The sequence below is a fragment of the Cryptomeria japonica genome, chromosome 4 (genome assembly GCF_030272615.1).
Source record: "Cryptomeria japonica chromosome 4, Sugi_1.0, whole genome shotgun sequence".
NCBI classification, from domain to species: Eukaryota; Viridiplantae; Streptophyta; class Pinopsida; order Cupressales; family Cupressaceae; genus Cryptomeria; species Cryptomeria japonica.
The window spans coordinates 123,338,329-123,350,720 of NC_081408.1; the positions used below are offsets into that span (position 1 = coordinate 123,338,329).

Here is a 12,392-nt window from a genome sequence, read left to right on the forward strand (position 1 = left end):
TAAAGCAGATTCTTATTTGTTCAATACAATCTAGACATAGAACTAATCTTGTCTATCTGTTGGGCATCAATACTCTGTTATTCTAACAGGTCTTCAAGCTTCTGTGCTTGGTGATTACTATGTAGCATCCCTATGCATACACTTGCCCGCATACATTGTTTATCAATAGTTCCTTATTTATAAACAATCATCTAACCGCTTAATCTCCTGGATCACATTTCCCATGATCAATCATAGCCATTAGATCTTCAATCTTGTCTAGGTTCATTGTATCTTACGATCTAAAAAACATTTTACCCTGCCTCAGAACTTGCACAATCATCTTGGAACTTGTGTTAGGGTAATGCGGTTCAATCTAAATTGTAGATCTTCTTGCCGACTTTCCATTGCCTTAGATTCGTTAACAAACTTTTTCAACGGCTTACCAATCATTGATCCGCTCCAGCTCATCAACATCTTTCATTAAATATCACATGTAATTATTTAATGCATTCTGTTATAGCTCGGTTACAACTCGGTGAATACTAAAATTTACTCGGTAGACATTCTGTCTTCATTAACTGACTGCGATAACCTTAGGGTTTACCGACTAGGTTCTTTGCTTGATAACATAGTATAGTATTACCCTTTACATTTTACAACATATGTATGATGTTAGAACGATCGAAAACATCAAGATCTCATCATTGTCTGACTCGGTAGAGTTGCCCATTGAATAACTTATCCTTTTATTCATCATATTCTTTTCTGTGTCTTTACCGACTTCTTTATAATCTTCATATCATATTTCTTAAGATATGACAACATCATACTGAATTAGAAAATCAATTTCTTGACATCAATGACAAAATAATAATATCAAGACAGTAAAACATCTTTAATCGGTTATGTCCATAATCGTCATCAACCTTTTCAATATCCTTGTTATATTGCCAACAACAACCACTAATGATTCTAGATAATTTGCCATTATTCTTTAGGGTTTTGTTACAAAGACAATTCCAACAATTGGTCTCCCCGTGTATGACTAACGAAACATAAGTTTGTGCGATATTGTTTTTTGTCTTTGTATTTAAATGCATTCAATGCACTCATTCTAATCATATGTAAATAAAAAAAATAGTTCATATATATCATTCAAATCAACTCAATTCATTTGGTGCTCTAAAAAGAAATTAGCTTTAAACAATCATGCAAAATACATTTATGTGAATGAAAATAATTTTAAATTCTAATGATTAATATAGTTGAAGGCCCCCATGGCAAAGTATCCTAAGCATTGTCATATCCTCATTGTATTTTGGATAAAATTTCTGGAGAAGAGGTTCAAGATAATTACACAAGCTAAAGAATAAAGTTTAGTAGAATATACAAGTTTATGGTCATATAGTAGTTGTAGGTCCATTGAGACTCATTCTTGCATAAATTAAACAAAAAAATAAATTATAGATGATCATCCATCTAATACTTATTATTGTTAACCCTAAGATTTTTAGCAGATCTAAATCTTCATTGATTTTTATGCATTTAATACTCATTGAACTAAACATATTTTCTTTCTATTTATGTTCTCTCGTATTTTAATTAATAGACTCAATATTCATATATAGACAACGCTTATTTTTCTTTACAATAATATATAATTTGAAAATCAAACAAAATCAATTAAAGATAGTGAAATTCACGGAAAAAACATTGACAAGACAAAAATAGAAATAAAAATTGGAAAATGAATTTTGAAAGAGAAATTATGAAACTCTCTCTTCTTTACAAAAATAACAGACAAAGTATTAATTGTGTCGTAACATTTTAAAATCTTAAGAAAATAAAAGAGAAGACAAGAATTTATAGGAAGATGCCAACAATAAAAAATAAATAATCAAAGAGACATCAATTCTTCACTTGCATGACACCAATTGTTATGTTTCGTTTCTCTTACATCTACTAGTGATAACTATTATTCTTTAAAGTCTTTTTATTAAATATAATAAATAAATAAATAAATTCATTCTTCATTGATAAAATTAAAGCTCTCCATGACTTTTCCCAAAGTAGATGCCATTCCCCCACCCAGTCAATTCAAGCTTCTCTATTTTCGCGTACAAAGCGCTACGTCCCCATCGCCTAAGTTGTCCCCAACTCTTCACTTGCCTTTGAATAATTTAAAGCTATAAAAATATAACAAATATTTCCTTTAGATTATTGTTGTTCCACTAAAGATTAGTGGCCTAGACATAAAGTAGCACACCATCATGTGAAAGGAGGCGTGAATAAATAAAGGAATGATGGCTTTGGAATACGGTACAAAACATTTAGAGCCCACTCGTCCTACTTTTATCTCCCTAAATCATTTTAAATGCTTTAAGAGTCTCTCCAATTACTATGGATAACAACATATTATATGCAATGTGGAATATTGTAGATTTTGATGGTTATTTTTAATTTTTTTTCTATTGAGTTGGGTCAATTTTATAGAAATTATTTAAATAGATAAATTGATTGGTTAAGTTAGGAAAGCAAATGTACGAGATTGATTGTTTATAAGAGTAGAATGAAGATGAACAAAGATCAAGTTATGAACTAAATTTAACACAAGATTATGGTGTTCATCAATATGTTTCCACATTAATACATTTAAATTAAAAAAAAAATAGATAATTTTTTTGTTGGAGGATACTAATTTTGTCTTTATAATTACATAACATAATAATAATAATAATAATATATAATCAATTCTTATGAATGTTAGCATATTTTGATAAGAAAAGGTAGTAATGCTAAGAGTAGAACTAAGACAAAACAACAACAATGAGGTCATTTTTAAAAATTGCCTATAAAAGAGCATACAATATTAATTGGTCCTTTCCTTTCCTTGCATAACATATTGCACACATACACAATCTTCAATGGTTCTAGGTAGTTTATCATTATTTCATAAGGTTTTGTTAGGTAGATACTTCCCACCTTCATTCTCACCTCTTAGCACCTACTAAACACAAGTTTGTGTGATATATTTTTATGTTCTCATATATAAAGACATTCAATGAATTGTTCTAATCATGTTGAATTCAAACAAATAATTCATATATGTCATTTGTGTGAATGAATATTGTTGATTTCAATATTTTGAAATTCTAGGAATCAATCTAGTTGAAGTTCCTTGTGGCTCAATGAAAATCCTTTAAGTTATTCTAAACATTGTCATATCTCCTAGGTATTTTAAATAAAAATGTAGCTTGAAGGAGTCTAAATTGATTACATAAAATGAAGAGTAAAGTTCAATAAAATACACATGAAAAGTTAATGGTTGTATATTAGTTCTGGATATTAAGACTCATTCTAGCATAAAATCAACAAAAATAAATTGATTTTAGATGATTACCCATCTAATACTTACTATTATTTATAAACTTATTAAATTTAAATATTTATTAATTTATATATAACATTTATTAATCACTAAATTAAATGTATTTACTTTTTATTTATGTTTTCCCACATTGTAATTAGTATTTCCTTTACACTAATTTATAATGGAAAAAACAAAGAGAATCAATAAAATATAGTGGAGTTAAAGGAAAGAAACATTGACAAGAAAAGGATTGGAAAATTTGGAAGAGCATAAAATATTAAATTGTCTCCTTCACAACAAAAATAAAGGAAAGAAACATTGGCAAGAAAAGGATTGGAAAATTTGAAACAACATAAAATATTAAATGGTATCCTTCACAAAAATAATGAAGCATTTTAAAATTCTAAGAAAATAGAAAAGGAGACAAAAACTAATACTAGAGTGCGAGCAACCCAATAATGAAAACACTAAAATTAAAGCTCTTCGCGACTTTTTCTCCACTTGCCTTTCAACGGTCTAATTTTATATCATGCTTTTACTCCTTACAGCATTCCACATTGAAAAATCTCAAAATTAAAAGAAATGGATACCCCTTAGTCTTTGGCTCTTAGCTGAAGTGGTTCAGCCTATTGGATCGTGTCCCCGTGATAAAAAATACTTTGTGGAAACCCTCACTGGACTGACAGGTCGCCAGCTTCATGCCCTTCTAGACCTCCATTAAAAAAATAATAATAATAATTAGTAAGCTTTGAAATATGCTACGGAACATATAGAACCCACATTGCCTTGCTTTATTAAATATTAATTATTAAACGACTGGTCCATCCCTCCCTTTCCAGTTCAGCGCGCATCTTTGAAACTTAATGAGAAGGGAATTAGCTTTTCAAAATAAGTGGGTAGGGTATACTTGATGTGCACTCGATTCCCGATTAAAGCATTACGAATAAACTTTACCATTGTATTGTATTGCTCCACAAGCCTCCCTTTGTTATAAATTCCCAGAGTTGCACAAGGATTGATATACTCACATTCAACCAATTTTGAATTGCATTGCTATTCAATTGTGCTCTCTAAATCCACTGTCTGTAATAAGTCAAAGATGGCATCTGGTCTTGCCAACGGTGTGCTGGGAAAGCTTGGTGAGATTGCGGCACGAGCAGCATGGAATGAGGCATCTCTCTTGCTCAACTTCAAAAATGACTTTAAATGGTTGGAGAAGAAGCTCAGACAGATATGTGCTTCTCTACAAGCTGCAGATGAGCAGAGTGAGCAAAATAAAAATGTGAAAGAATGGCTGATAGAAGTGAGGAATATTGCTTTTGATGCAGAAGATATAATAGATGAGTGTGCTGTTGAGCATTTGTATACAAATACCAGTCAATCATGTGTGTACAATTGTAGTTCATTAGTATTTCGGTATAAGATGGCGAAGAGGATTAAAGAGCTCAAAGGGAGGATTAGGGCTACAATTCAAGAGGCACAGGACCTCAAGCTTTTCTATGATGTGTCCCATTTAAGTCTGCCCTCAACAAGTACATCCGGAAGTGAAAGAACAGAAGAATTGAGTTTCTTGGAGAAAGATTTACCAGCAGTTGCAGTGGACTACAAGGTGGAGGAAATTCTGAGATTGTTAGACAACCCTGCCTTTAGAGTTGTTGCCGTCGTGGGAATGGGCGGGCTGGGGAAAACATTCCTTCTGCAGCATGTCTTCAGCATCACAAAACATAGGTATGACTGTTCTGCCTGGATTTCTGTTTCACAGACTTATTCTCTTAGGAAATTGCAATGTGACCTAGCCTCCCATATTGATTTAGAACTAGCCTCCCAAGTTAGTGGACTTGGTATAACTGATGTGCGGGCAGCTGCATTGATACATGATAAGTTAGAGGGCAAAAGATGTTTGATCGTTCTGGATGATATCTGGAGTCGTGTAGAAGGTGACTTGATATCAAGGCTTGGGCTTCCCACTGGTAGTAGTAATCAGTGTAAAATAGTGGTTACCACTAGAAGTAGAGGCGTTGCTGAAAACATCGATGCCCACATTTATGAGATGCAACATCTCTGGGAGGGTGAAAGTTGGGATCTGTTTTGTCTGTTTGCTTTCCGGAATCGTGAGGGAAATAGGCCGCCTGAGCAGCTGGAGAGTTTGGCACATCAAATTGTAGAAGAATGTGGGAGGTTGCCATTGGCCATAAAGACAGTCGCAGCATCAATGGCCAAGTCTTCCCTCCCACAAGAATGGGAGTCAAAGCTGGGGCAATTAAAAAAGGTAAGAAATGCAGAGGACCCCATTTTGAACATTCTAAAGCTGAGCTATGACTGCCTTCCTCCGTATTTGAAGTCTTGCTTTGCTTATTTTTCATTCTTTCCAGAGGACACACAAATTTCTTTGTCTACCTTTAAAATTCCGAGTGCTATATACCAGGACTATGTAATATATTTGTGGATAGCGGAAGGATTTATTCCGCAAGAAAAAGACAGAGAACAGTGGGATATAGGGTTAGATTATCTACACCAACTTGAAAATTTATGTTTGCTGGAAGTAAACAGAGTTTTAAGTTGTTACACTGTACATGACTTGTTTCTTGATTTGGTTGTAAATATATGTAAAGAAGATGAGTGTGAATTTGATATTCCCGTCAATGAAACAAGGTTCCGCAGGTTATTACTGGCTAACAAGGGTGTATATACTAATGTAATTTCAGAAAGGCCTCTTCTTTGTAAGCGATTCCTCCGCACATTGTCATTCTCTCAAAATCCTGGCATTACAAGTGTTCCAGAACAGTTGCTTGATCATGTGAAAGTACTCCGGGTAATTGACTTGAGCCTCACTGCGATCTCCACATTGCCAAAATGTGTTGGGAAGTTGAAACTACTGAAGGTTTTGAATTTGTCTCGCACAGAGATCAAGGAGGTGCCGGATTGTGTAAGAAGACTTAAGAGTCTTCAGTTCCTTGATCTTTCCTTTTGCACAAGCCTGCAACGTATACCTGACTGGATAGGTGAGCTCAAATGTCTATCTTATTGCAATGTAATTAGGTTCATAAAGCTTATTGAGAAGCGTATGCCCAAGGGAATATCACAGCTCTCAAGTCTGAGGACACTGAGATCAGATTTAATCCCACTGTCTACTGAAGGAAATGGATTTTTTAATATTAAAGATGTTTGCAACTTGATTGATCTCCTTGAAATAAGGTTCACATTAAAAGATGCACGAACATTGAAAAGTGTAGAAGATGGTATCCTTGACAGTCTGGTCAAGATGAGATTTTTGGGAATAGAGAATGCCATTTCTACAACGGAGGGTGATAGAGAAGAATCCAGTCTTCCAGCGTTTCCAGAAAAAATGAAAGTTATGAAAGGTCTTCAAAAACTTAGAATTGTACGTTTCTCTGTGCCAAGTTGGATATGTGGAATGGAAAATCTGACAGAACTTTTCTTGACAGAATGCAGTGATTATCCATCACTCCAAAAGATGCCCAACTTACAACTATTGATTTTGGCGAATGATTCGAAATGCAGATATTTGCCCAAGAACTTTGGAGAGAGAGGGGGATTTCCTAAGCTGGCTAACCTGCAGATTGAAGACTTCCCACTTTTGGAGGAGTTGCCGGCGTTGGAAGAGGGGGCGATGCCACGTCTGGAATTTCTATTGATAGACAATTGTCCGTTGGTGAAGAGAGTTCCGGAGGGATTGGAGCGGTTGAGGAGACTAAAGGTGATAAGGGTTGTTAAAGGGGAGGCAAGTGGTGAGTTAGAGGAGAGGTTAAAGGAAGGCGGGGAAGATTGGAATAAAATCAAAGCTAACAATCCCCGCATCCAGATCTTCTTCGAGTAGTAGGTAAATGATTGTGTATGAATATTGTATCTTTTAATTTTGTAATGTTGAAAATTTTGAGTAAATTTAGATTTAAAAAATGTTTTAGCATTTTTTTCAAGAAGATACTGGTTCTTTAGGATACAAGTGGTAAGTTAGAGGAGAAGGGATGATTGGAACGGTAGGTTAAATGTGTGTCATATTGAAAATGTTTTATAGGTTTTTTTTTTCTTTTTGCTAAACATACATTTCTTGCATATAAAGAGGAACCTTAGATTTTTGGCTGGTGGAAAGAAATACTTAATAAAAGCAAGATTTGATTTTAAATTCATTAGTTAAAAAAGAAATGTTACAGCTAATGGTTTTATTAAAATATATAAAAAACTAGTTAATATTTTTATTTAAATATATTTATTTTGCAAAAGTCAAATGTTGGGAAAAATTAATTAATAGTGGAAATAATATATTTTAAAAAAAAATATATATTAGTTAAAATTAAAGTATAGAATATCATTTTTCTATAATTTATTTTATTTAATTAAAAATTATATTATTTTATTAAAAATATTTTATTTACATATATATATATATATATATATATAAGAAGTTGTTTTATTTTATTTTTATTTTCTATTTTATTTGAAGATCTTTTAAATTTTTGCATGCAATTTTTCTTTTTAAGGAAAAGGTGCATTAGATTCTATTAAATAGTAATTAAAGTATACAAAAAGTTGGTACAAGATCACACCCCAAAGTTACACTAGAAGAGCCCAAAAAAGCTTTATAAAAACATAAAAAATCATTATTTTGTTTCATTCTTATTTTATATTTTTTTTGTCCATAAAAGCCCAATATTAAATATAAAAGTACCGCTAAAATGAAAGATTTTCAAGTATTTCATTACAAACAAAGTTACAAATGTCCTTATTCTAGCAACTAATCTAGCTTTAAATTTACTAACTTGATTATCAACATTCAATTTAGTTTTATAAAGCCACTTGCAAGAAACAATATTTTTACCATGAGGCAAGGGAACTAAATCCCAAGTTTGGTTAGAAATTAAAGTATCATATTCTTCCTTCATTGCTTTTTGCCAATGTGGTTGATTTTTAGCTTGATCAAATGTTTTAGGATCATTAGAATTCATAATAGTAGTCATTAAAGCATAATTACAATAATTAACTCTTCTAGCTTGAATTCTATCCATTCTAGCTAAGTATTCATCACTATCTTGAATTAAAGATTTAAACCATTTAGGTCTTCTTTTAGAAGTAATGGATTCATCATTAGAAGAAGAGTCATCAGGAGTAGAGTTATTATTATCATCATCACTATCACTAGAAGGAATAGAAAGAGATGCATTAGGAGTAGGGTTAAGAGAAGGAGGTTGGTCCTCCACAAGCACAACTTTGCTTTGAGCAAGTTCATCATCCTCCACTTTAGAACAATCATGAATGCCTTTTTCTGCAATACAAACATCTCTTGCAACTTTTACCTTGTTAGTAATAAAATTGTAAACTCTATAACCTTTAGTATTTTCATCATAACCAACAAAAATAAAAGGAGAAGATTTAGCATCTATTTTTTTTCTTTTCTCCTTAGGTTTGTGAACATAAGCTATGGAACCAAAAATTCTTAAATTCTGCAAATTGGGCTTTCTACCAGACCAAGCTTCTTCAGGAGTTTTATCCTTTAAGGCTTTGGTAGGTGTTCTGTTAATTAAATAAGTTGCACAAGCCATAGCTTTAGCCCAAAACTTGTAATCCATATTTTTTGCATGCAATAAACATCTTGCCATTTCCACAATGGTCCTATGCTTCCGTTCCGCCACACCATTTTGTTGTGGTGTATAAGGAATTGTAAGCTCGTGTTTAATTCCAAAAGATTTCAAATAAGCATTAAATGCATTATTGACATATTCTCTTCCATTGTCATTATGAAGAATCTTAATTTTAGAACTAGATTGTCTTTCTACAAACATATGAAATTCAATAAACACATCAAGCACTTGATCCTTACTATGAAGGAAATATATCCATGTTCTCCTTGAAAAATCATCAACAAAGGTAAGAGCATACCTTGAACCTTGGATGGAGGGATTCTCCATGGGACCCAAGAGATCACTATGAGCTAGATGCAATTTAGTATATGCCCTCCAAGATTGACCATGAGGAAAGGATTCCCTATGCATCTTACCACTCATGCAACCATTGCAAACAATTTGAGAAGGAACAACACTAGGCAATCCATCAACCATATTTTCTTTTTGCATCAATGAAATATAATCAAAATTGAGATGGCCAAGTCTTTCATGTCATATAGTAAAATCAACAGTAGTAAGCAAAGAATACTTTGTAGGAGCAAATTCATAGAACTTGAATAAGTTATCACTATCCATTTTAGCAGTAGCAATAACATGATTAGTTTTTGGATCAATGATATAACACATGCCCCGATAAAAGTTAATCTTATAATCTTGACAAAGTTTAGGAACTAAAATCAAATTTGATTTTAATTCAGGAACATAAAGAACATCATGTAATTTTCCATTAGGAACATTCACATCACCAATAGCTTCAACTTTGCAACTATGATTTTTAGCTAATTGAATAGGAATATTAGAAGTATCAGCATGCAAAGATTCAAAACATCCTTTATGAGAAGTAACATGCTGAGACGCACCAGAATCAATAATCCACTCAAGTGGTTGAGAAACATTCTAAGTACATGTAAATGCATGACAAGATGAATTACCATTATTATTACCTTTCTTATAATGAGGTTTATGTTGTTGATTATTTTGATTATTTTGGTTCATGGGCTTTTTACCATTTTGCTTCATAAAACAATTATTAGTAATATGTCCATCTTTCCCACAATATGTGCAATGGGGTCTTGTTTGAGAATTATTCCTTTGATTATTGTACGAATTATTATGATTATTATTATGAGAATTGTTATGATAGGATTTAGAATGAGATTGATAATTAGAAGACTTGTAATTATTATTATGATTATGACTATTATTATTGGATCTAAAATTATTATTATTATTATGAATTAATTTAGCTTCCTCTTGACGTAATAAATTACGAAAAATATCATAAGTTAATTGAGTAACTAAAGTAGGAATAGCAAGTTGAGCATGAATATTCATAATAAACTGTTGAAATTGACGAGGAAGACATTTTTTAAGAATAAGATGAATTAAACATAAATCAGCTAGTGTAACTCCTAAACCAGTTAATTGACTATTAATAGAATCAAACTTTAATAAGAATTCATCCATGGTTTTAAAATCCGTATACATGAGATCTTCGAGTTGATCTTGAAGCTAAATTTTTCGGGATTCATTTGAGCTATCATAAGTTGTTTTTAAAATTTCCCAAGCTTCATACGCTTTTGTACAATTTTCAATTAGAACATACAAATTAGGAACCATTGAAATACCAATTAAACCAAGTGCTTCCTCATTTTGAACCTTCCATCTATCTTGGTCAGCTTAGGAGCAGTTGAAGTGGGCTTATATATGCTAGTTTAGAACTATTTTATTATTACATGACATCATTACTATACATTAAAAAAATCATTGATTGTTTTATTCTTATTTTCATTTACTCATTTTTTATAAATTAGTTAAAAACTATTTTATCATTAAATGACATCACTATTATTATGTTTATTCTAAAATATTAATATTTTGATGCATAAATGGTTTTCAAAATTAAGGTAAAAGGTAAGAATTTTTTATTTACATAGTCCCATTTTGCTATACTAATAAAATGCATTTTCACATTAATAATATATTTTTCATGAATTGTAGAGTTAATAAGTACTTAAATAAACAATCATTTTCTAAAAAAAAAAATGTTTACAAACTTTCTAATATTCTTATTTCTTTATAACAATTGTGCTATATATTAGTTGACCTTGGTAATTGATAGTTTTTGTTATTATGCATAATGCACATGTTCATTAACATTTATCTTATGTGGATACATGTAACATGCAAGACAAGATCTTGGCTAGTTGTTATTTAAATTACGAGTTATTGATCTTGTTGAACTATGGCAAGCATTTGATTTTTCGATATGAATTATGGGTAAGTTGTAAAATGTTACTAACAACAAATGTGTAGTTATGTTTTCTAACAACTATCATTATGTCATGGTACTCTAATACTTTACTTAGATATATTTCTTCATGTGGCCTTTCTTTTTTTGCAGGTCCAAGTATTGTCCAAGAACAATGTAAAGATTAAGCATTAGCCGAAGTAGATTAAAGAGCAAGTTATAAAGTTTAGTTTGATAATAAACTCAACCAATACAAAATTGTTATTCAGTTTATGTAATCTTTGTCTACTTTGTATATGTTTGGATGCCCTTCTAGTGAGATTGTTGGCTATTTCCTTAGCTACTCTCATAGCTTCTATTTTGTAATTTTTAAATTGCTTTGTTCAATATAAAAAGAAGTAAAGAAATATATCTTGTAATTAAGGAAGTTGACATGAATATTATTAGTACAAAACATTTTTTTTCTCTATAGGTTGGTAGGATGAAATTATTTGGTGTGGAAGACAACCAAAAGGACATGAATGTATTTATTGTTACTATGTGTTAGCACTTGTTATTCTTTATCAAAGTTATGAATATGATTATATAATTAGTGATTTTATTCATCTTCATTTGTTTAGCTAGATCATAAAGCTTTTATGTTAATACTCATCTTCTTTGGTTTTTAAAAAAATGTTTTTTTATTGAATAATAGAATATTATTGTTTACTAATCATAAAGAAAATGATAAGTGATAGAAAGAAAACACTAAAATCCCTTGAGGCCAATAATAATGAACAATATAAAAAGGAAAATAAAGTCTAGTTGGACTAAGGCTAGACATTAAGAAATATTAAATATGCTAGTCAATGTGAGCTAGACCATTAAAATGGATAATCGTCATCTAATTTTTACCATACATAAATAGGAATGAAACCCTCAATAGTTATTTCCAAACTAGTAAGAGTACTTTAGTGAAAAAACTTATTCACTTTGAGATGGATTCCTCCAATAGCCTTGAATAAGAACAAAATACCTAATATTATAATAATAAGTAGTTCATATAACTCCTATGCATACCATACTTATGCCTCATATATAATCCAAATGAATTAAGTACATATACAAGACATTACTAATAGTTAGTTAACTTAATTAAGAGTTAAGACAA

General features: G+C 31.2%; 1 protein-coding gene across 1 annotated transcript; it reads left to right on the plus strand.

The window, feature by feature from the left end:
* The first annotated feature begins 4,370 nt into the window (after positions 1–4,370).
* Positions 4,371–11,651, plus strand: LOC131074130 (putative disease resistance protein At3g14460). Its single transcript, XM_059219609.1, has 2 exons — positions 4,371–7,193; positions 11,396–11,651. Exon 1 carries the CDS (start codon positions 4,452–4,454, stop codon positions 7,188–7,190), a length of 2,739 nt encoding a protein of 912 aa, XP_059075592.1. The 5' UTR covers positions 4,371–4,451; the 3' UTR covers positions 7,191–7,193; positions 11,396–11,651.
* The last annotated feature ends 741 nt before the right edge of the window (positions 11,652–12,392 follow it).